The sequence below is a fragment of the Gavialis gangeticus genome, unplaced genomic scaffold (genome assembly GCF_001723915.1).
Source record: "Gavialis gangeticus isolate Ggan-Ray unplaced genomic scaffold, GavGan_comp1, whole genome shotgun sequence".
NCBI classification, from domain to species: Eukaryota; Metazoa; Chordata; order Crocodylia; family Gavialidae; genus Gavialis; species Gavialis gangeticus.
Genome location: NW_017729022.1, coordinates 169,143,601 through 169,169,168, shown reverse-complemented (window position 1 = coordinate 169,169,168; position 25,568 = coordinate 169,143,601). Strand labels below are relative to the sequence as shown.

Here is a 25,568-nt window from a genome sequence, read left to right as displayed (position 1 = left end):
CAGAAGTTTAACGCAAAAGATATGGGTGCACAGTCCATCCAGAAGAGACTGATAAAATGGGAGCAAAAAAAGAGAAAAGGAAAAAAAAAAATACCAACAAAGCTTTTGCTTCCACCGTAGCTTTATAGTCTGGGCATCTTGCAGCTACCCTTGCTGTACTCACTAGAATAGGGGTGGGCAAAATGCAGCCCGGGGGCCAGATGCGGCCCACCAGGCCATTCTATCCGGCCCACGGGGCCCCTAAAAAATTTAGAAAATTAGTATTTACCTGCCCTGGGCTGCCTGTCATGCGGCCCTCGATGGCTTGCCAAAACTCAGTAAGCAGCCCTCTGCCCAAAATAATTGCCTGCCCCGCACTAGAAGGTAATGTTCATTCCTCTTGCAGTTCAAACAGTGCATCTTCCCTGTTCCTTAGGCTTATGTGCTAGTGTGGTGGAATCTCCTGCAACCAGGAGAGGAGGGGGTCTTCAGTTTGTCTTTTAGGTGCAACAACTGTAAACTAGAAAATATCCTGATTTTTAAGGCATCTACTGTACTTGTAATTCCTTTTCCTTGTGTAATTTTTCTTCTTCAACTTTTAGAAACATTTGTTCAATTGGTAACTTCTTGTTGTAGAAGTGTACTTACTTAACTTGTTTGAATTTATTTTTTTAGAGCATCTGAAGACCTGAAAAATCACATGGTGGTGTCTAACGATATGGATGACTTTCAGAAAGAACTTGATTCTGGAAAGGTAAAGAAATTCCCTTTTGAACTTCAATACAAGTGTCTTTTGACATAGTTAGAACAATATACAGGTTTCCCTCACTTTATGTGGGTTCCGTATGTGTGAATTTGCTCTTATGTGACCTCCCTTTTTATACCAAAAATTTATTATATGCAAGGTAAATTCACTTTTATGCAATTGGTGTGGTGGAAGCCCACAGTCAGCTCATTTATGCGGTGCATTGCGCAAGTGACACACACCAAAATATAGTCTTCTGTGTGGATCTGTGCTCCTCGCTCGTTGTCCGCCGTGTGTGGTTTTGTTTTTTTTTTTTGTAGTTGCCTTCCCCATTATGATAGTGCCCTGTGCTTGTGTGTACTGTCTGCTGTTGCTGAGTACCAAAATTGTCTTGTAAAAGTGGTAGAAATGGGTCTCGGGGTCAGTATAGTTGAGGTTTTGGAACATATCCCTATTAGTTACATTGTAAAGTGGGTTCCTTTTATGCAAATTTGAGTTGCGGGCCATTTTCCAGAAACGCATGTACAGCATAAAGCGAGGGAAACCTGTACAATTTTTAGGGGCCAACTGAGTATCTGGTGCCTAAAAAAAATGCTGGGTTACTATTTTAAAGGGAGCTCTCTGGTGTTTTTAATCAAACTATTTGTATCACCAGGTGTAATGTTTTAGTGGAGATTTGGCTAGAATTGTAACTTCTCAAATCCTCCAGTGCTGCTTGTTATCCCCTATGCTCAAATGCAGTTTTGATGAATACAATTTTCTAAGCTACTAGTATTTAAAATATTATTTATTCTCACATAGGTAATAAGGCTACATAAGGTAATCTGACATTCCTGTTACCTGGCCTGCAGCATTTTAAATAAGTATACTGCTTTTTCAGCAGGAAGTAGCCATAGATCTTAATACAAATACCTTATTCAGATTAAGATAAGCTACTGTCATTTTTCCAACACAAGTAGTTGCAAAATAATTACCAAATATCATAGCGAGTTTCCAAGTAAGAGTCCAAAGTACATCCTACTTGCGTCAAAGAAAACTTGCTTTTTTGACATGGGCAGAAGCCATTGAGTGCATTTAAGAATTGCTGGGCATCAGAAAGTTTCCCAAGTTTGATATTCAGAATAACTGATAAAGTAGCAGGGTTGACTTCCCTAAAATTTAGCATTCTAACAAGAATGGAAGTGTTGATAGAGCAGCTGACATGTAGGTCAGAGTATAAAGTAGGGATGTACTGAAAGATTTCTTGGCTGATATTGATAGCAGATTATTAGCCATCTATAGTGACTGATACCAATCCAATCGCTGACTTACCCTCCACACTGCTGGGCTGCATCCCTGTATCAGTGACATCACTGGCCACAACGGCCAAAAATAGCCGATGGTCAATAATGTTAATTTTCTTTTCTTCAGTGCCAATCTGATATGCAACTGATATATAATGCACTTCTACATAAAAGCAATTCTTAATCATTCAAGAAATTAACCGAATTGTTCTTTACTTGAGATGTCTGGTGAGCTGCCATTGTCTTGATGTTTTAACTTGAAATTCTGTAATCTATCACCTAGCCCATAAATTGATAAGTATATTTGAAAATTTACTGAGGAAATTTAACTAGAATTCCTGTTTTTAGTGCAATACTTCTGGAATAGTGAGACATAAAGAGAGGTTAAGTGATTTGTGTAATGTTAGGCATACAGTGGATGAAATGTTTTCTAAAGACTAGATACAGAGCCTGTTGGAGTTTATATTATCTCATGATATTCCATTCACTATAAAATGCACTTAGTTACCTTATTTAGCCATTTTCGTATTCTTTTTACTCCTGTCCTCCTATTGTTCTCTAACTCAAGCCTTTGCATTTTTTTTAACTTGATTTGTAAACTGTGTAACAAAAACAACTGTGTCTGTTCATCAGCTAGCACTTCAGAGCCTCATTCAAGGTTGTGGTATTGTGCCAAAGAAACAAGATGACCCTCCCTTGAAAAGATAAATTTGCACAAAAATATTATGTGCTCCACCTTCTGGTTCTGCAGTGGTATTTCTCTGGTGCACATTGTTTTCAAAGGGAGCTTGGCTTCCCTGATGACAGTAGCTGTTCATAAAGACCTTCCTGTGTTTTCTGCATGATGTTTCTTTTGTGTGTGGTGTGTTCAGACAACATTGAGATGTTACATTGTCATCCTATTGTAATACTTACTGTAGGTTTAAGTTGTTTAAAAACTGCAGACCCAGGTACACTCATAGTTTAGGGAATGCATTAATCACAGTTAAAATGTGGGCCTTGTTCAGAAAATATGAAAATCCTAATGGCTGGAATTTATAATGGGAAGCTTTACTAAGAGTCGGCAATGTGTTCCTTTATACAGTATAATAAAGTGTTCTCTTTGCAGTCCAACAGATACATAGGGGACTAGATCATTTCCATGAGTAGAAGAAAACTTATTGGTCAGGCTGCAGGTGGAATACTGCATCCATTTTTGGGCCCCATACTTCAAGAGGGATGTGGACAACTCGAGAGGGTTCAGAGGAGGTTCCACTCATGGTTAGGGACCTGCAAGCAAAGCCCTATGAGGAGAGAGTGAGGGACCTGGATCTCTTCAGCCTCCTCAAGAGAAACCTGAGCGGTGATCATGTCGCTGCCTATAAATTAATAGCGGGGAGCAGGGAGAGGGGCAGCAAGGAGTAAGAGATGCTGTGTTTACCAGGGCACCCCCTGGAGTAACTAGGAACAACAGCCACAAGCTGACGGAGAGCAGATTTAAGTTAGACACTGGGAAGAACTTCATAGTAAGGGTTGCCAGAATCTGGAATGGGCTTCCAAGGGAGATGGTGCTCTCCCCTATCCTGGGGGTCTTTAAGAGGAAGCTAGACATGCACCTGGCTGGGGTCATCTGACCCCAACACTCTTTCCTGCCCAGGGCAGGGTTCAGACTATGAGGTACTGAGGTCCCTTCCGACCCAAACATCTGTGAATCTATAGTAGTTTCTTTTTGTTTTAAATATCTGTCTTGTAAATGCAAACAATGTATATGAAGGCAGCAGTCACCCTCTTAAAATCTGCTGTGGGTTTATACCAATGCTTTACTAGTTTCATCATTAAGAGACAACTGTTGAACTTTATATTCGTGACAGGATGGCTATAAAAATCCTTTGAATTAAGTTTAATATGCCTTCTGACCATGGACTCACTAGATGGTGTTAGCTGTATCACAGCTGCAGGACTCGGGAGTCTTTCTTTTCAACAAAGAGATTGCCTGTTTTAATATCTAACCTGTCCATCTTTCTTTTACATTAGATTGTGCAGATTCCCTTTTGTGGGGAGATTGAATGTGAGGACTGGATCAAGAAAACTACTGCCAGGTAATGTAACTGGAAGGAACTTACCTGCCTGAAAGCAAAATGTAGTTGAATGTGAAATAATATTAAAGTAACATTGATATTATTTTTTGTTTTTTTACACCATTTGTGTAGAATTTTCACTCTTCTAAATACAAAGCAGGCTTTACTCTATCAGCTTCAAACTTTATGGCCCAATAAGCCTATCTTGAAACTTATTTTTTCTATTAATTAAATCAGATGAATTAAAAATGCTTAAAGAAAATTGTTTTTCTTTCTTAGGGATCAAGATCTTGAGCCTGGTGCTCCATCCATGGGAGCAAAAAGTCTCTGCATCCCCTTCAAACCTCTCTGTGAGCTGCAGGCTGGAACAAAATGTGTATGTGGCAAGAACCCTGCCAAGTTCTACACTCTGTTTGGCCGTAGTTACTAAACTGCTAGTGAAAGCACCTTATCCCTTATCTCGGAATTCAACTTTTTTTAATAAGACTGAAGTATCCCCAGAACTTATCAGTTTTGTGACTTTTTAAAGAATTCGAAAAACAAAGCCATAAACTATAATAAATAAATAAATAAAATAAATCCCCCAGTCATCAGTCCTAGACTAGCAGTACTGCACAGACTTTTCTGTAAACATCTCTAATAATAAATATGTATTGTGAGCTATAACTTTGTTCCATTGTTTGGTTTTTGTCTTGCTCTCACAGGAAACAATTAGGCATTCTTTGCTTGTTTTAGAGTTTGCTTGCAGGCATGCATGTACTGTAACAAAATACAGCCACGTGAGGGAAAATGTAAAATGTTGTAGAGCAGGGCTAGCAGCATGACTTGCAGGTCAGATCCAGCCTGTGGAACCATTTCATCCAGTCTGTGGAGCCCAGGGTCTTCTATGGCATTTCAGCAGTAGGAGGCTTCACTTGGGTAGCTGGGAGAAGCAGTGGCACCATGGTGGGTAGCGGGGTCTCCAGCTCTGGCTGCATGGGCCGGGTTGGAAGCAGCCTACATTCGGAGCTAGAAGTGGCTATTAAAACGGCCTCTGTTGCAAAACCTTGCCAAGCTCCATTGTAGAGACTACAACTAAACCAAGGTCATGGTTAAAGCACACTGCACAGTGGTGCATAGGCAGGTGTATTTTAACAGCAAACAATTGTTTAATTTGTAGTGGAGGACTGGAAGCTTGGATTCTAAACCATTTCCTTAGTGTGTGCCTTTGTGCAGGGGCCTTAACCTGTCTTTCTCCTCTAGGCTGGGAATGAGGTTTACCTGTCTCACAAAAGGTTTAATACAATGTGTAACATTCATTGTATTTCTGAGTATGCACGTGTTATAACGAGTAAAGATTTTAGATGATGCTTTCATTTTACCAAGTTCCTCATTATTGGACAGCAGGACAACATCAGTAATTCTCCTCAGACATCGTGGGGTGTGGGGGGAGATGGAACAGTATCTCCATAGAATACTTCAGGCCAGGAGACAATTGTAGAGTAACTGGTTCAGAAAATGTTTCTTGTAGCACTTTGGTTGGCAGTTGGTCCAGAAGCATTTCTTTTTCTATTCCATCTAAACCCTTTCAACAACTGTGGGCAGATTCACCATCTAGACAAATGTCCAGTCATTATTTTAAACTAGAACTGTTATTAAATTATGCAGCAATTAACTCTATTCATGTCGGGAGTCTGTTTGTCCAATAAATGCAGTAATGTCAACAGCCCATTTGGAACAGGGAGAGGCCTCACTGTGCATATGAAGAACCATGGTACCTACCAAATTATAAACATGTTTTTACTAGGGTGCACAGATGAATATTTTCTTGGATGATACTGATAGCTGATTATTAACCAGCCAATACTGATCCAATAACTGATTTGCCGGAATGCAGCTGGGCATTGTGGATAGCACCTCCCTGCAGGTAAGTCTGTGGAAGGGTACGGGGAGGGGTGCAGATCGAAGCCCCCATGGTGAGGGAAGGAGTGGGGCAGGGGCGGGGGGTGCTGCCCAGTCAGGGCAGTGAATGGGGCCTAGGGCTGGGGTGGGGACCAGGTTGGAGCTACTGGGCAACTCATCCAGGGGATCAGTGTCCCAGTGCTTAAGAATGGCGCTGGGGGCACTTGAACAAAAGCTCGTCAAATGAGCGTCATTTTCACCATTTTTTAAGAGAAGCGGAGCTGAGCAGGATGAAGGTGGATGCATGCTGTGCACTGTGGGCTCAGGGCTTTCTGCTCTGCTGTTTTTGTCCCGGGAGTCCCCTCACTGCCCACGGCTCCATTCTGCTCTCCACACCAGCCTCAGGCCCCATTTACTGCCCTGGATGACCAGTGCCCCCTGACCCTGCCTCACTCCCTCCCTCACCATGGAGTCCTTGATGTGCCCCTTTAACACCCCTTCCCTCCCCCACATCCCTTTCCCTCCAAAGACTTACCTGCAGTGAGCTGGTGTTCCTGCTGCCTGTCTGCATTCCTGGTCATGTGCATGCGAGCTGCGCACATGCACGTGGCATCTGGGGGCCCCAACCAGAAGGTATAATTAATTCTATTTATTGCTGAACATTAATGGCTACATGAGCCAAAAAAAGCTAACAGCTGATAATGTAAATTCCCCTTTTATTGGTGCCAGTCTGATATGCCAATATATCGGTGCATCTCAGGTTTTTATACTTGTTGCATGAAATACCCAGGTCATTTCTCCATGCAAATTAAAGGATAATGAAAGCATCATCTACAATCTTTACTCTTTGTAACACATGCATACTCAGAAGTACAATGAATGTTACATGTACAAAAATACTGCAAGTACAAGTCAAGAATAAATAATGAAAGCCTAGCTATTGAGTTTATACAGTTCTATTTGTTCTTGTACAAAAAAACAAATGAAATGAGGTAGCAGAACTGAGTGCATTCCATGGAAAGAGAGGCAGAATGTGGTACTGGTTCCATTGACTGATTCATGCTGGCTTTGCTTTCATTCTTGGCCAGTCTGACCCAAGGTAAAAACCAGCTTTGACACTGAGCAAGAGGGAGGCCAAGAACTAAGAGCTTTTTGAGTTACGGCACTAAAACAAGTGTACCCCAGGCAAAATTCCCACCTATAATTGTAGCGTGTGTCCACTGCTTCAGAGGAAGGCAAAAATCCCTCTTTTACCCCTCACTTCAATAGAAGCAAATAGAAAGATGGTTTACCAGATACCTTTCACACAGGAAAAGAGAGTTAGATGGGTTGATAAACAGGCTTTTCTAATTTTCAGTCATTGGTATCCTGAGAAGAGATCTTTGTTCCCACTCTGGCCCCTGTGTGCTGAGTAAAGAAATGAGAGTAACACAAGTTTTTGTTTTTTGGGGTTTTTCTATGGAAAATGTTTTGTGTTCCAAGCCAAATCCATGAGTCATTCAAGAACCATATGTGGCCCTACTACTGGCAAATATCCTCCAGCCCCGCCTGGGGCTTCAGATGCTTCCAAATCCTTCAGCAGGCATCCTACTTGCAGGCCCAAGCCCAGAGGCTTGGGGTTCAGATGCCCCCGGGTTTTGCTTGCCCTCAGCCATGAAGCCAAGTTCTTCCTGCTAGAAGAGAAAGTGGAAGACTGCCTTACCTTGGTCAAGGTACTAGCCCATGCCAAGAAAGTAGTTTTCCCCTGCAACTGGGAAAACTGCCTTAGTGCTCATGGTATTCTCCCTGGCACACAAGTCTTAAAAGCCATGGAGTTTTACTTCCCTGCGTGACCTGATGACGACTGCTGCAAGCTAGATTTATAGGGCTCCCCTTCTCTCCCACTATGCTGGGATGCTAAGGGTGAGGATGAGATTTGAAGGCAAATATTGGAGGCATATTTACAACATGCTACAGCAGACATGAGCAATGCAATTGTCCAAAAGCCACAGGAGATAATCACACAAGGAAAGTCTAATAACCACTAAAGCGCTGTGGAAGTGTGGCTCAGCAAGATGCTACTGTGTGATCGAGAAGGGGCTGCATTTCCCTGTTTCTGCCTCGTGTGGTCTCACAATGAAGTCTGTCAGATAATGCAGTCTGTCAGCTTGATCAAAGAAGGTGGTACATGCAACCAGTTAATTTTATCCAAAAAAGGAATAAGTAAAATAGGTTGACAACCTTGTTCTTTGAGTTGCTCTCAATCTGCCATCAGTTGGATTGAAGCTGTGATTCAGGAAGAGCCTAGTCTTTTTCAGAAGAGTAGGTTTGAAGTCTTCAGAAGGTAGCTGACACACCTGCAATGTTTTCTGTTGAGAGTTGTGACAGGCACAAAGTTAAAGGGAGTAGTGGGGCATGATTCCTTCATCTCAAAAATGAAGTTCCACTTCTAGACACACCATCTGAGCTGCTCTGTGGCACTTGATGGAGGTACATTCTGCTCCTCCTGTGGAACTCTGCACACTTCTAAGTCCTACATTTAGCAACTTGTGAATGATTGCAAAGAATAATGAGACACGACATAGCATTGAGGTTGTTACATATCGTTGCTTGGAAGCATAAAGGAATTGAAGATACCTTAACTGAGGTAAGCATGAAACAGCAGCACCGAAGCAGCTGCAGCTTTCCACTGATATCTGACTAAAATAAAAATGGCAGGATATTATAGCCCATTCTGTCATCAGTTCTTTGTATATTACTACCATCTGCTGGATAGAATAAAAATGAACATGACTGTCAGCCAGGAAGAGCACAGGCTGACTGCAGATACTTCCTCTGCCTGACAAAAGGTGTTTGTTACCCAAAAGCTTGCAAAGAAGAATTTTTCCAACTACTTGAGTTGATCTAATAAAAGATATTGGATTGACCCAAAGAACCTTGTCTGCCCACGACTCTCATATAGACTCTATACTGCTACTTGCATGTAAAATTTCTCCTTGAGTTCAAGATACAGAACGCGTGGAGTTGGGTGCATCTGAATCCTATATTCAGAAACTCACTGAAATTTTATTGTGATGCATTGTTGCAAGTATAATGTATATTTATTACGTGGAAAAGCCCTTTAAGAACAGAACATCTGTGTTAAATTAACATCAGGTGTAGTTTACCTGCTAAGTTATTTCAATTCTTGTTGCAAGCTGTTAAAAATTGGAACAAACCTCAGCTCATATTCCAGCTACCTAGCACCTAAAATAAAACACCTTGTGCTTATTGGTATTTATAACAGTCAAATCTCACCCAAAGCGGATTTCATCCTGCTACAGAAGATATACACTCTACCTAATAAAAGTAAAAATATGTTCAAGAGCAAGTATTCAGTGTGGAGGGATAATGATTGTAGTGCTCTGTCTGGGCCTATGTTTCTGGTTTGGAGAACTGGCAGCAAGAGATTGTTCTATCCCATTTTGGAAATTTGCTTGTAAGAAATATTGGTTCCTGTTTCTTGTGCAAGTTTGCACAAAAAGGGATCTGGAGCAGAGTGGTTATAACAGGAAACTGCCAGGCAGGGGAATTCAAGCTGTATTATACCTCACACTGCCCTTGATGCACTGCCTGGCCACATCCATGTGAGCAGGGGTGTGCATTTGCAGGAGCAGAAATAGTAGTGGCACAAATGTGTGCTGCTACTTTTATGCTGCAATGCATGCTCCTGCTCATGAAGTTTGCTGCAAGAAGGGCTGACTGGGGCACAGGGTGCCTCAGGGCAGGGCTAGCTGGCAGGCAGCCCCCACTCTGCAGCATCCTGTGCCCCAGCCAGCAGGCGAGTGGCTGGCTGGGACACAGTGTGCCTTGATATGAGGGAGCAGGCAGCCCTGGGCTTCTGAATTAGAAGAGTAGGTTTTCCTGCGCACACTTTTTTTTCTTCCTAATTATAGATGGGTTTAAAGTAAATGCAGACAAGTGCAGGGTGCTGCATCTAGGGAGAAGGAACCAGCAACACATGTATAGGGTGGGAAACACCCTTGTCAACACGGTGGCAGAAAGGGATCTGGGAGTCACTGTTGACTCCAGGAGCAACATGCGCCACCAATGCGAGGAAGCGGTCAATAAGGCTAACTGCACAATGTGCATGTACAGATGCATCACAAGCAGGCCCAGGGAGATGATCCTTCCCCTCTATGGGGCATTGGTGATGCCACAATTGAACTACTGCATCCAGTTCTGGGCGCCACACTTCAAGAGGGATGTGGCTAGCATTGAGAGAGTCCAGAGGAGGGCCACTCGCATGATCGGGGGCAATAGGCCAGGCCCTATGAAGAGAGGCTGAAGGGCCTGAACCTATTCAGCCTTCACGAGAAAAGGCTGAGAGGGGATCTGGTGGCCGTTTACAAACTCTTCAGGAGGGGACCAGTGGGAATTGGGGGAGGCTCTGTTCCCCTGGGCACTACCCGGGGTTACTAGGAATAACGGCCACAAATTGTTAGAGAGAAGGTTCAGGCTGGACATCAGGAGACATTACTGTACAGTTAGGGCTGCCAGGCTCTGGACTGGGCTCCCAAGGGAGGTGGTACTCTCTCCTACCTTGGGGGTCTTCAAGAGGAGGCTGGACAGATATTTGGCTGGGGTGTTATGACCTTGGCACTCGTTCCTGCCCAGAGCAGGAGATCAGACCTGATCTGTTTTAGGTCCATTGCAACCCTAAGAACTATGAAACTACCACCATCTTGATATGGTACTTAGCTGTGTCTATGAGCTGATGGTTGGAATATAGCCTTCATTTGTCAATTTGTACTTTCCACTCCCCTCCCCACTCCCTTTCATAAAATTGTTGGATGTGTGTAAGTTGCCTGAATCCAGTGTTAGAGATCACTAATATAAGGAACATTTTTCCCCTTGTCCCCTTTCCCACACCTCCTCCACCAAATCAGAGCCATGCTTTAAGTCTTATTTGCTGAAATTTCATCTCCACTCTGTTTGGAACACCTTGCTCATCTATCCTGATTCAAATCATAGATGCACTCTCTTTCATTTCTATCCCTTTTGAGAAATGCTAAAGAATGTAAAATATACATTAAACTAGATAAGAATGTGGACATTAATTTTCAAAGTGCCCAGAGTCATACAATGGTGAACTGTAGAGGAAAGATAACAATAGCAAAACCATGGGAATAAACAAATTTTACTGAACTTACTAGGGTAGGACAGTGCCTCTTAGTACAGCTGAGCTGGGATCTACCAGCATTATTCTTCAGGCATAACTACTCTGCTCAATAGCCATTGCTTATGCTGGAGACATCAAGAGCAGTGCTAGTCCCCTGTCCCTGTAAATTTTTTTTACACCCAGCATTTGCTTCCAAATGACTTTGACATTTATTTCACTGTACAAATTACCTCACTTTTTCGCACCCCAGTTCAGAGAGATTTATAAACTCTATATCAGAGTTTCTGGATGGAGAGCTAGTGTGACCATAGCATGCTGCTATGTTACTATTCACTGTTTAGCAACTCTTAGGGCACGTCTACAAGTGCAATTGTTGCTGGACGGGTTTACTTTGGAGTAATTTACTCTGGAGTAAATCCACCCTGGGCAGGTATCTACATGAGTGGGCATTTGGGAGCAGATTTGCTCCCAATGGGAGCAGCCTGAAGAAAGCTGCTCCCACCCTGCTCTGCCTCCCTGCAGGGGCTAGCGGGGAACATGGGATAGCTGTCTCCTCGCAGGTGCTGTGAAATTGTTCCCTGCTCCCGGGAGATGCCTGCTGCTGGAACATGCTCCTGTGGCAGAGGTTGGGTGGGGACAATGTTCCCCTGGCCTGGTAGTGGGACCTCCTGGCCCACCTCCCTGATCTGGGGTGGGGTGTTTGAAAATAGGTGTGAGGGAGGAGCAGCTCCCAGCCCCCTGCCCCAATTTGCTGGTGGGGCACCTAGCACTGAGTTCCCAGCTGGGTGAGCATTTCCTACCCAACTGGGAGCTCACTGCTAGCTGCCCCACCAGTGAATTGGGGTAGGGGGTTGGGACCTACCCCTTCCCCACAGCTCTTTCCAAGCCCCCTGCCTTGATCGCCTGATCAGGATGGGGCTGAGAGAGAGCTGTGGGGCTGGGACCTGCCCCATACCAGAACAGTTCCTGGCCAGCCCCAGGCTGTGTGGGGAAAGTCTTATGTGCAGCCCAGAGCTGGCTGGGAATGGCCCCATTTCAGGCATTCCCCACCCAGCTGGGGGCTTGCTGCTAGCTGTCCCACTGGCAGATTGGGGCAAGGGGTTGGGACCTGCCCCTGCCTGCAACTTTTTCCAAGCCCTCTGCTCCAGATCAGGGAGCCAAGCCAGGAGCTCCTTGCTGTCAGGGCAGGGGCACATTGTCACCACCTGGGTTCTGCCACTGGAGTCTGCCCCAGCAGCAGGCAGCTCCCAATGGCAGGGAGAAATCTCTTACTCCTGGCTGACTGGGACCAAATTTGCTCCTGGTCAGCCATCTACATGTGCCTTAGTGCACAGTAACTATTTGGCAGGTAGCAAATGCAGATAGGAAATTAACGGCCCAGCAGAGAAAATTACTGTGCAGTGGGGGTCTGCATGTGTGGAGGGTAAAGCTTACTGTACAGTAATTTGCTCTACTATACAGTAAAGAGTCTTATATAGATGTGCCCTTACAGTATTTCATTTATTCCAAATGAGTTTAAAGAATTGCCCAAAACAATTCAGTTTTTGATTCCTTAGGCTCTTTTCTCCTTCCAGGTAACTACAACAATCACTGTAACATCAACTATCCTTGTAATTTGTCACAGCTAAAGCAGTATCCTAACTTTTAGTATTAAAGAAGTAGTTCTGAAGAATTTGGGTCAAATACGTAGAAGTAAGTAGATGCTGAAATGTTAGGAGATCTGTTCAGTGACAGTGATCAAGTGCTATTTAAAGTTGGCTTTCAAAAACCCACAGATTTGATCTAGCTCTACTCCCACTAAAATCAACTTGAGGACTTTCCAAAAAAAACTCTTCCTTTTAATGGATTGCACTGGTTTAGTCCTTTTTGCTTTTTTACCAACAAACCAGGACACGGCAAATATAGTGGGAGCACTAGGAATAACATGGATGTAAAAACAAGCTTTTAGTGGTATTGATCATTAATACAAACACTGTTGTTAGTTTTTCCATCTTAATCCACTGTTTATGGATCATAGAAAAGCAGAGCTGGAAAGGACTTCCAGAGGTAATCTAATCCAATCTTCTGCTTAGGACAGGACAATCCCTATTCAAACTATCCCATTCAAGTCCTTGTCTATCCTATTGCTAGAATTTACATGATCAACTCTGTCACACAAGTCTAAAGCATGTTGTCCAAACACCCCAAAAGCACCTGAACTGGCCACGGGTAAAGCAGGGGGACAAGAGCTACAAGTGTCCCACTGCTGCAAGGGTTATTAAAATGCATTGGAGAGATGCTACATGAACTAGCAGTCATAAAATGCGAAGTACAAGAGAGAAAATAAATCTTCATTAAGCTTTGCAGCTATTTGGGAATTGAAATGGGAAAAAATCCATAAACGAATGCAGCAAAATAAACTAATTCTCAGGTGCACAGACAGCAGTGCAATTGTCCAAAGAGTGGGTGAGAATTGAAGGAAGTAGAAGAAAACACCTAATTCTTTCCAGATATTTGAACAGCAGAGGCCAAAGACTGTTGCAACAATTCAGAGAAGGAATGACCAGCAGAGAAATGTCAATCCTGGTAGCAGGTGCTGTTAAATGCCCCAGGGATTTGTGGGTTAAGCAAGATTATTTCCGTTGTACCAGAATGTGAGCAGAAAATAATAAATGTAAATTGGATCTGGATAGCTAAGTTTCTGACCCCAAGATAATTTACTTCGATAAAATTAAGACCAGGGATGGACAATTGGCCGACTTGGGTAATTTGTATTATCTTATCCATATTTGGCTACCCTGCATGGAATTTCTTTCCCTCTTATCTCATGGCCAATTTTATGTATATGTACATAGAGGAGCAATTTAAGTTGAAACATAAATTAGACTGTAAACTTATCCGGACAAGCACCCGATCATCTTCCGTGTTTGTATATTGCATAATTTTATCAGCTACATTTTCCTAACGGGAAATTGTGCATATGTACGATGAACTCAAAAGCTGATCACCTTGTTTGACTGGGGTGCTGTTAGTGCTTTGCACTCTCTTACCTGTACTGAAGAAGTTTGTTTTGGTTTATAGAAATGACTTAACACACAAGCTAAGCTCCTCTTCTTTTCCTTCTCCACATTTCTACAGCTACCAGATTTCCTTTAATGTCTCTTCCTTGCAAACCCAGGAGGCTTGTCTTTACAGTTAGAAAGCCTGGGAGAAGTTTGCATATAAAAAAAAATGCCACCATGTGCAATGTTTACATCCTAGAGGTTGCATTTTTCATTAGTGGCCTTCAAGCATAAATAACGTTGTAGATTAATGCATATGTATGTAATTGTTGCAAATTAATGCATGCAAAATTAAAGGTTCCAATTAACCCCTCTTGGAAAAGTTGGCCCTTGAATAGTATCTTCATTTTAATTACATCTCTGGCATAATCCATATGCTGTATTGATAACAAACTCTGTTTATTGATTGTGTCATAATGTAGAACTTGAGTGTACATGTTTTTTTCCTCTCTCGAACTAAAACTAAAAATTATTGGCCAAAGGAATGGCTGAATTATAGAAGAGAGGTTGTAGAGAACCCTTTGAGCAAATAAAATGCATTTGCTATCTTTTAAACTTCCTGCTCCACCAGATGTTTTGGTTATCCCTTGCCTGATCTCTCTTGTGCTTGAGACTCTGGTGGTGGTAGTGGGAGTTCCCTCTGAGTGCCCTGGTATTGTGGTTCAGGCTACATTATGACATATCTCTCCCACTTTATTTGTAATTCATATAAAAAATTCCCACATCGTAGAAGGATGCAGAAGCGGAGCTAAATCTTCTAGGCAGACTGCACGTGACTGGATCTTGCTAAATTGCACTTTAAACTGATTTTATTGTTTTAGTGCATCCTATAAAAGTGCCAAACGTGAGGAGCACTGACAGGCAGAGGGGACTGTTGCAGAGCTCTAGCCACAAGCATTACATCTTGTAGGACCGAGAGTATTGAGGGAATAGAAATGGGATGTTACTCAGGAAGAAGCAGCCGGCTCTTCTTAATGTGTGTTGTGAGCCTGCTACTCTTTATTGTGGAGATATCAGTAGCATACGTTGGTAACTCTCTGGCTCTAGCTTCAGATGCTTTTGCCGTCCTTTCTCACTTCATCTCTATGATCATAGGGTTGCTCGGTGTCCGATTCAGTCATGTCAGATGGCACAAAAGGAGCACTTTTGGCTTCCCCAGGGCAGATGTATTGGGTGCCTTTGGCAATTCTGTCTTTGCCACTGCACTGATGGTCAGCATCTTTATTGAAGCCATTAAGAGGTATCTGAATCCACAAAAGACTGAAGAACCGCTGTTTGTCCTCATTGTAGGAATAGTAGGTCTCTTCTTCAACATGTTCAGTTACGTTATGTTCATGGACTGTTGTTATTGTCAAGTATCCATTGCCCAAGAGGACATTGAGATGGGTAAGTAATCTCTTGCAATTGCTTGACTCTCTGTATTTAGCCTCCCCTTTAATGTTTCTTTATGGTGGGTAAGTAAAATATTTAAAGTTTTTTTTCATTATTTTGGTGGCAATGGGCAGTAGATGCCATGTTTGAGACTGACTCTTTATGTCTATTTTGCAAAAGTATCTCCTGTTTGTTTCCTAATACATTTCTGAATTAAATGGTGTCCTAAGTAATGGATTAGCCTTTTAAAAATGTCACCAAGTAATGATGTTAGGAAGACATTTTCTCCATACGTGCTCTAGTGTGTCATACTGCAGTTAAAGTACAATTTCTCTGAAGACTTCAAGAAAAGTATAAGGAATAGACACAGATGATCCCCTAAAAGCAAAGACAGAGATTTTCAAAGACAATGAGGAAATCTGGCCACATAGGTCCAATTGAAATTGGTGAGCTCTGTGTCATAAAAATCCTTAGAAAGCTTTGGAATCTCAATCAAAGATGCACATTTTATTCATCTGTGTTGGAAGAAACTAGTCCCTTCTCACCAAACCTTCAGAAAGAGACCAAGAATCAAATTCAGTCCTGAGAGATTTAGTGGAACTCCCATCGATTTCAATAGGATTTGAGTTGCTTAACCCTGGTGTAGATTTTGGTCCATATCCCAGGCATAGGATACCAGTAGCCCTTTAATATCTGCAATACAAGAGAGTTTCATAATCATTTTCAAGAATCACTTTCTTATCCCTCCACCTCTTTCCTCTTATCTCTGCTGTGTTACCACTCCGTACTGTTAAAATCATTCCCTCTAATTCTTTAAAAAATATGTTAGGTTAGGTTAAATTAATTGCAGTTCTGCTCTAAAAGGCGCTTTTTAAATATAGTTTATAAAAAGAATGCATTAGGGCTCTATGTCTATTTCTATATCAAACGTGACCCAGTTTATAAGAAAATGCTCTTTGCTCAAATTCAACCTGGGATACAGAAGTTAAGATAGTCTAATTGTACCATTGTTAGTAAAAAAAAGATTCTGTTGGATAAATAAAGTCCTTGAGTTATGACACTGCAAACCACCTGTCGTCATACTATACCCTCAGTAACACCTGGGCAATCTACTGACATCGATGGCGTTCACGGATATCACTGGCTGTAACTGACTGGAATTTAATGAACATTTCTACTGATACACAGGAGAAATGCTTCCCCTACTAGTTACTGAATTTCTTCTGCAGGGCTAACATAAGGAGTTTTAAAGGGCTTCTGTTGTATATTTTTAAATTATTAACACTAAAATTAGCAGATCTGACTGACTAGGCAAAGGCATAGACTTATTTATAGAGATGTCATTATTCACCGTTGATTTTGGGAGTAGAATAGTACTTAAAAAGCCTGTCCTTTCCTCCTGTGTACACCTTCGCATGCATAAAAACTCCATAGTTTCCCTTAATTGCCCTTTCTTACACCACTATATTGCTGATTATCCAGTCTTGCCATTGTTTCACCTGTGGAAACTTCCCTTACATATTCTGTGGGATTTTGCTTGTAGATCAGTATGAGAATCATAGAGTCATAGAAGTAGGGCTGGAAGGGACCTCCAGCCTGAGGCAGGATCATCCCTATCCAAACCATCCCATGCAACCATAATCTCTATACAAGTCTACCCTCAGTCCTGACACAATAAAGACCTAAGCCCCTAACCTGCCACAGGTAAAGCAGGGGAACCATGGCAGCCATATCTCTGTGTTGTGTTCAATATATTTGCCTAGTTCCTAGTACTGGCCTTTTTATATATTTAGATTTATTTGTAGTTCTGGATGGAAGATATCATTAAAATTTCTGTGGCCAGAAACTGTGATGTTGCATTGAATGAGACTGTACCACAAGTTATGTTTGGGCTAAACTGATTTCCATTTTAATGTTATTCTCCTCCATGTTCTTTTTCATAAAAAAAAAAAAACCCAACCAAACCAAGATGGGAGAGAATAAATTGAGGCCCTTTTCAAGTCTTTTTCACCAAGAAGGGGGATGCTCTTCAGGGCTGCCTCTAACAAGAAATAGAAATTTGGTGGTAGTTAGATTGCATTGTGCACAATCCAAAGTTACACCTATTTTTACAATAGATCAGATTCCTCAGCTCTTTGTAAGTAAAATTACCACTGAACTCGAACCTTGGACAAATGTTGTGAGGTGAATAGTTCAGTCACTGAAAGATGTGGTTTTGGCTAATCTAAAATTATTCAGAAAACTGAGTTGAACTAGACCTGCACAGTTTAACCTGGAGAAAGTTTTCATACTACGGGCATCTTTACACATGCTCCGGGGTGTGGGTGTGGGTGGGGCTTTAATTAGAGTGGCTTTCAGGAGCCTCTAATTAAAGTGCCTGCAGTCTTTTGTGTATTCAGCATCCTGTGCTTCACAATGGCCACGGGAGTGCTTTAACTAAACCTTGTTCAACGAGCTTTGGTTGAAGTGCCCCTACCACCAATTGATGTGTGGGGATGCTGAATACATGAGTGCGGAGGCTGTTGGAGCATGCTAATTTGTTTGTGTTGGAACAAGCGTTGGGCACGTGTATAGGTCCCCTATATTCCCAGAATGGAGAAAGAGGTGGTCATTTCCTCTATCTTATTCCTAAATAGCCCATATGGCTATGAGTTCTGTTCTGTTGTGGGTTGCTCTGTCTCCTGAGGGAGCTGTTGCACTTCACACTAATACTTAAATAGCCAATAGAGGAAAGAAAGTGACAAGGTGGCAATACCTCAGGTGTTAGAGAATTCTTTTGAGAAGCAGGAGATCTGAATTGTGCAGAGGAGGATTTGAACTTGTTTCCCACCTCCTGGGGTACACTCACCAGAGCGTAGAAGACAAATGTTTCAAGTACCTTATTAGATTGGATGCATCATTGCCAAGTCTCCCAAGGCAGGAAAAATAATTTCCCTGACCATTACCAGACCGACTAGTAATCTTAGCAGCAGTTGATGTGGGATGTTTCAAACTGTTGTGCCACTTTCACATGCTTAGGCAGGTCTTGGAATAGAAGAAAGCTTAAGTGTGCAAAAGATGAGCAATGATCTGGAAGTTTCTATATAAATTTTCTACTTCAATAGATGGACTAGTCTAGGGGTGGGGGGTGGGGGAGAAGATATACAGGTTTCCCTCAATTTTATGCGGGTTCTTTATATGCAAATTCACTCTTATGTGATGAGCATATTTAGACCCATAATTTATTATATGTGAGGTAAATTCGCTCTGTGATCAGCATAGATGCCCCCCACCCAAACAGGTAAATCTGTTGGGGGAGGGGAAAGGGCTGTGGCCCCACTCACCCCAGCCCCAGTTACAGCAGCTCTGTGAGCAGCTGATACCAGCTGCCTGCACCAGTGTACAGTGCAGCCCAGGGGCAGAGGTTATTGGGGACAGGTAGAGCATGGTGAAACCCAGCAACTGCAGGCACCTGGTGCCAGCCACTGCCGGGGCTGGGCTCAGTGCCACACTGTTCCCTCTGCTTTGCCACCTTGTGTAGCCCTGGGAGCAGCACACCTTCCTCTGCACCCCTTCCCTAGTCCCAGCCTCCCTCCCTCCCTTCCTCACCTCCATGGGAACAGATCCCTATTTTTTACATTGTAAAGTGCATTTGCTTTGTGTGAATTCAATCTATGCACTGTTCTCCAGGAATGCATGTACAGCATAAATATAGGGAAACCTGTGTGTGTGTGTGTGTGTGTGTGTGTGTGTGTGTGTATGTGTATGAGTGTATGAGGGCACATCTACACTTGCTATTAATATGATGCAATAAACTCCAGTGTAGTTTGTGCTGGAGTTTATTGCTCTCGGGTGCAGCATTTACATGTGCACCCAAGATAGCAGCACATTGAGCTGGGGTGGCAGAGCCCTGGCTGGCAGGTGGCTTAGGGGTCAGCCTGCCTGCCTGGAGCTGCTCTACCCTGCTTCATCATGCTCTGGAGGGGCTGGCTGGGGCATGAAAGTGCTATAATGTGGGGGCTGCCTTCCGGGTAGCCCTGCACTGTAGCACCTCCATGCTCCAGCCAGCCCTGATCACTGTCTACATGTGCACTGTGATGAAGTAAATAACTCCACAGTAGTATAGTATTTGTGTTGGGCAGTACTGTCATACAGTGGAGTTAATTGGTTTACTCCAGCCTAATAGTGCCACATGTGTAGATGGTGATGCTTTACTGTGAAGCTAATTAGTCAACTCTGCAGTCAAGCACGTGTAGATGCCCCCATATTTATTTTGAAAGCTCTGGCCAGGAAACAAGAGATTTCATGTGATATGTCAAATGCATTTGTGTCTAATGTGCTGACTGGAAAATGTGGTTTAGATGTGTTTTCTGTACGATAGTGAAGCCATACAAAAGGAATTGGGACAAATCAGGGAGTAAATATAATTTTTATGTTCTGTTATAAAGTAGTGGTTCCCAACTTTTTTGCTGTGACCCTAAATTGGCCACCAACAGGACCTCCCAAACCAGTGCTGCGGGGCTGCTGGGAGCGGAGTGCAGCAACAGTGGCCTGATGGGGGGAAGGAGGGGGGTAACTGCCGTTGCCTGCTTTGTGCGCAGTGGTCCTGCCTGCCTGCCGCTGATGGGCTGCGGGCGTGAGTGCATGTGTGTGCAGGCCCTTCATGACCCTACTGAGGACCCCTCCATGACCCTGATTTGGGTCGTGCCCTGAGGTTGGGAACCAATTGTTATAAAGTATGGTGTTTTGAAAGAAATTGTTTTGAGCAAAGGCTAGATTGTAAATTCTTTGGAGGTAGTGACTGTAGTTCAGAACCCAGTGCTTAGTACACTACGGATCCCTGATTGTTTATGTGTTTGTGTGTTATAAATTACAAGCAAAAAAAAGAGATGATATCAATATGGTTTCAAAATTAGAAAATGCCAGAGTTGAGGTTGCCTATGCATATGCACAATGAGGCAGTCCTTAATTACATAATTTCATACTATTTTTCTCCTGGAAAAATTCTATTATGTGGCATTATCTTGACACCCAGATGGATCCTCAGTAGGGCTGGAACTTTTAGATTTATCTCAGCAACTTCTGTCATTTGAGCTAACTGAGTAACTGATAGCAGAGTAGTAGGTTGTCCTATAGGATACTTTGCCAGTGGGTTTAACATATATTTGCCAATAGCATGGGTGACTAGTGCCACCTTAGTCAGGGGACACACATGTCCCCCAGTGACCAGTCAGCAATCGGGGCGGTGAGGATCCCACTGCGGCCAATCATGCGGAGCAGGAAGTGGCTTCAGTGCTCCCAGAAGTGGTTGCAGCACTTCATCTGGTACTCCCACTCCCCGGCTGGTGCTTGCAGCAGGGCACCAGCACTCCTGCATGCCACACCGTCCGTCACCTAAGCAGGGAGCGCGGCCTGTCAGGGAGTGTACCAGCTACGTATTGCCACGGGCCAACAGCAGGGAAATTCTGAGACTGCTTTCAACCAATCTTCCCCTCAATGTACTTGTCCCAGTTTACACTTTCCTCTGCTCCCTACATCCAGCTCTTTTTCCTTTCTGCATTTGAGTCAAACAATCCTCTCCATTGTACAGTATTTGGAAGTGGAGTCTTTGACAAGTTCCTTGTTTACATTTGGGGTTGAGGTGAGAAAGTCAGTGACAGCAGGGAGCAGATCCCAGGTCTGAGGTTGCCAACAGGGAGACTTCCATAAAGTCTGCGATTAATTGCAGTTCTGCTCTAAAAGGTGCTTTTTTGAATATGACTATGAACCTTCCATTCCTCCTATGAAAATCTACCCTTATTATAAATCTCTGACAAAATTGTACTACATTCATCTACATTTCGAAGAGAGACATGGTTGGTGAGTGTATTTGTTTATCTTACACATACACTTATGAATGTGTGAGTCTGCCCCAGACTGATAGCCTGGAAAACTTTTTTTTGTCAAGATGTAAGACTGCCACATATAACAATATACAATAACCCCATATTTTGTGGTGCTTTTCACAAATAAAACTCAGAGCCCTCTCATATGATTGGCATCATTATCCCTGTGTGGCGGAGCACCTTTTGTGCTCAGCACGTGGCAGGGACTGCAGTAGGTTGGGACAAAGCCAGCAGGGAAGGCAGCCAAGTGAAGCCCCACCGAATGTCATTCAAAGGTGGGAGGTGTGTGGTGCAGCACCTGTGGGGGGTGCTCGCCACTTGAGGGCTCTCACAGGCTCTGAGGGGAGCCTGCTTTGGAGGAGCAGCAGGGGAAACCTCCCCCAGGTACTATTTTAAGGGGGAAAGTGTGTGGCAGGGCACTGTTGGTGCCTGCCACTTTAAGACCTGAGCCAAGCAGCCAGTAGGTGCTTGACTGTGGCAGCCATTTTAGATTCCTGGCTGCCTTTATAAACAGATCAGGTCCCTACTGGCAGGCCAGGCAGTAACATTGCCTGGCTGCAAGGCTCCATAACATCCTGGAGGTAAGGGCAGGAGCTGTAGGGGATGGTTTGGAGGCTCCTGGTCCCGGGGATTACTTAAAACTGCACCCTGCTGGGAGTGGGTGGCCTGGTGGGGCTCTCAGTGGCACAGGATCCCCCAGGAAATGCCAGTTATCACCCCAGTGAAAGGTGGGTAGGGGAGTCTTAACCCTAGCCCTCACCTTTGGGTGGGTCCAGTAACATCAGAGGTAGTGGGGGCCAGGCATGGCTTAGATCACCTGAGCCTTGTGGGGTGTGAGACCCCAAGGAGGAAGAGTGGGGGCCAGGCACAGCTGCAGCCACGTGAGCCCTCTGGGGTGCAAGACCCTGAGGAAAGGTAGTTGGGGCCAGGTACAGCTATGGCCACCTGAGCCCACTGGGGAGGGAAGCCCCGTGGCCACAAGTGAGAAAGCGGTGTGGAGCCCTAGGGAGGGGGCAGAAATAAGGAACCCCAGTGAAGGAGGGGGGGGAAACCAGAGGGATGAGAGCCCAGTATAGCTATATGTATAGCTATATCTATAATCTAGCACAATGACCTGCTGCTCCGGGGGGGAGTGAGAGTCCCCGTGAGACTCTGGAACACCAGTCATGTTATGAGGTACTCCAGCTCCCACAACTGGGTGGGTTAACCCCTAGTAGGGCCAGAAGGCGGACCCAGGAGCAAGAGTGGGGCTAGAGGCTCAGAGGCCTGATGTAGAGTACCCTCAACTGGTCAATGCTGGGACCAGGACCAGAATGGTCAAAAGGGCCAGGGGCCCACCGCGAGGGATGCCCAGAGATGAGGGTGTGAGGTCCCGACTGGCCTTGGGGGTGAGACCAGGGCCTGCGTGGCCAAAGGTCCTGGGGGGACCACACCTGAGAGGGGAAGTATTTTCAGGGAGCTAGGCAGCCCTGAATGAGGACGGGGTAGGCTGCCTGAATGGAGGGATCTTAGAGGAATCCTGATTGGAGGATTCTGGGGCACAGTGTGGAGCTGGTGAGATTAACATCAGTGGATGCCATCTGCAAGGTATGGGCTGTGGTGTAGGGGAGGTACGGAGCCTCAGGTAGCGCCCCCTGGCATCAGGGCAAGAATGGGCAGCCTCCCGCCTTAATTAATATCGTAATTAATTAAGAACAAGGCATGGCAGGTGAGTCAGGTGGGTGGCATGCCCAAAGGCAAATGGGGAAACTAGCACTGTGGCTAGTTGGGGAGCCCCACTTTGCCATACTCTGCTTTAGTGATGTATTCATCATGAGGATGGCAATAAGAAGCTAGTAAGTGGTGCATACCCTAAGCCTCCCAATTTAAATTCATTTTTGGACAGGTGGTTGTGAAAAGTGAGGTTCACCAGAAGTGAAGTGCTCAAGTTCACAAATCAATAGTTACACAATAGATCCTTCTATAGAATACTATTATGCATTGTGTTATTTAACCCTTATTTGCTTGCAACAGTAAGTAATGATTAACAAAGGGCCATATTCTGCAGTCAGTGGCCTTTATGCAACCCTCAGGAAGGTCATTGGGTTTGTATGTCAGTGGCCTCTAACTGAGAGCCCTATCTAGTCTGAAATGCACAGTTGCATTCAGAGTTATAGTCACTGACACTTACTGGGTTTACTTAAGGTAATTACAATAGTAAAGATTTTAAAAATGGTTAAAAAAGAGAGAAATTTTTAAAGCAATGTGCAATGTTTATTAGTTACCAATTGCTGAATTTTACATCTTTGAGGCCTACCAAATCTCTTTATTTGAAATAATATATCAAATAACACTCAGAAATCTCGTCTGAATTTTTTATGCTGAAATCAGTTTAGCTAAGTTTTATGCCAATGGATAGCCGCATTTTCATCTGTATGCAAACTAGCAAAGCTCCTTTGACTCCAGTGAAGCCTCAGTGATTTGTATCAGCCTAGAATCTTTAAGGCAGGCAAGAAAAATGTTGAAGAATCACTTGTCAACATATCTTATAAAAATGATAATTATATTACATAAAAGTCTGGGAAATAAATTTCAGTCATTTTTTTCTGTGAATGTTTTTGATCTCTCAACAGAAATTATTCAAATGGAAATATTTCAAGAACTTTAGTTTATGGTGAAGGGAAAGTCCTTTCATGTTGTTTTTATAAAAAATGTTTTACTTTTTCCCCACTTTTTTCAGATACAAAATGTTATTTAATGTGTAAAGGAAACCTTTCCATCAAAAGCAAATTAAAATTTTCAATTGTTTGCACTTTGATTAAAGGTATTTTCTATTAAACAAAAAAAGTTTCACTGGAAAAACTTTTAGGACCTGTACGAGCAGAGAAAGCAAAGCTTCCCCAAAACAGAACAGCTTAGGATAATTAAATCAGAGAAAGCAACCTCCTGACCTACCAACAGCATCATTACCCTCTATCCTTTGGTGACAAAGTTCTCACTAAAGCCATAGACAGACTTTGTAAATCACATAACAATGTCTGGTGCGCACTGTAAGTAAATGAAAGCTCTCTTGGATAACTAAATGCAGGGCCATGAAAAGCTTCTGTAATCTAAGTACTGTACAGTAGATTAGAGGATCTAGAGGCTGAGGTGCTGTTTAAACTCATCACAGTTCTTTTGTTGTAGAACAACAATGCATAAAAGCTTAGTGCAAGCTCAGGGTTGACTTGAATTGTAGCTTAACAATGCTAAGTGGCAAAAGTAAGGGTTTTTTGTCATACGATTCAATCGACTTTTCAATAGAGAAGTCACTGGCTAATTTTGCATGTATGGCTGCCCTTACTGAACTGAATCACATTATACATTGGACACCAAGATTTAAATTAGAATAGGGAGGTTCTGTTCTATATGGTGAGGTTAATGGGGCAGATATATATGGGTGTACTTTAGATATACGAATAAAAAGTATTTAGGCTAAATTTCAGGAATGGGAGAGAGGGAAGATGGGTGGTAGAAGAGGAGATCTTGAAAGGATATCTTTTTTAAAAGTAAAACCTACTCTAGATTAAAAATCAAATCATTACAAGTTCCTCAGTTCAGGTTGATCCACTAACATGTCTCAGCCCAATTTTGAAGGTAGCACTTCTAGGGCGCATCTGTATGTGAAGTTACAGTGCCTTAAACTGCCCAGCACTAGGGCCATTTGAATGTGCACCTGGGAGCAATTAACTTGGGAGCAATAACCTCCACAGGTTATTCAGGCATAGCACATGGAGCCAAGGTGGAGCAGCCCCTGTTGGCAGGGAGTCCCAGGGCTCAGCATGCCAACCCGGGGCTGCTTCCCCTGCCTCTACAAGCTGTGAGAGGTTGGCTGGGGCATGAGGGTGCAGCTAACAGGCAGCCCCTGCACTGAAGCACCCTCATGTCCCAGCCAGCTGGGTAGTGTCTACATGTGCACTGCTGTAGAGTTTTTTTTTTTTGGGGGGGGGGGGGGGTTGTTTTGTTTTTTACTCCACTACAAGTACTATCCTGCTGTGGAGTAAATTGGTGTAGTCAACGGTGCAGTAAACATCTTGTATAGATGGACCCTAGAATGCAAGAGTAGTTCGTCATTCATGTCCAATCATCCTTGGTCTCTCCTGTGGGATAGTTTCAGGATTGCCATAATAGCCAGGTACAGATGTTACACTTTTATAGTTTCATAGTTTCATAGTTTCTAGGGTCGGAA

The 25,568-nt window shown here is 43.5% G+C and overlaps 2 protein-coding genes across 2 annotated transcripts in view; both read left to right on the top strand.

Annotated features, from left to right (window-relative positions):
- EPRS (glutamyl-prolyl-tRNA synthetase) overlaps positions 1–4,730 on the top strand; it is a 77,564-nt gene extending 72,834 nt beyond the window's left edge. Inside the window, exons 31-33 of the mRNA XM_019516477.1 lie at positions 655–733; positions 4,021–4,085; positions 4,344–4,730. Of these exons, the coding sequence (XP_019372022.1) occupies positions 655–733; positions 4,021–4,085; positions 4,344–4,494 (295 nt within the window). The 3' untranslated portion in view covers positions 4,495–4,730. The remainder of the gene's footprint in view (positions 1–654; positions 734–4,020; positions 4,086–4,343) is intronic.
- Positions 4,731–15,061: 10,331 nt separating this feature from the next.
- SLC30A10 (solute carrier family 30 member 10) overlaps positions 15,062–25,568 on the top strand; it is a 38,883-nt gene continuing 28,376 nt past the window's right edge. The window contains exon 1 of the mRNA XM_019515906.1: positions 15,062–15,512. Within this exon, the coding sequence (XP_019371451.1) occupies positions 15,062–15,512 (451 nt within the window). The remainder of the gene's footprint in view (positions 15,513–25,568) is intronic.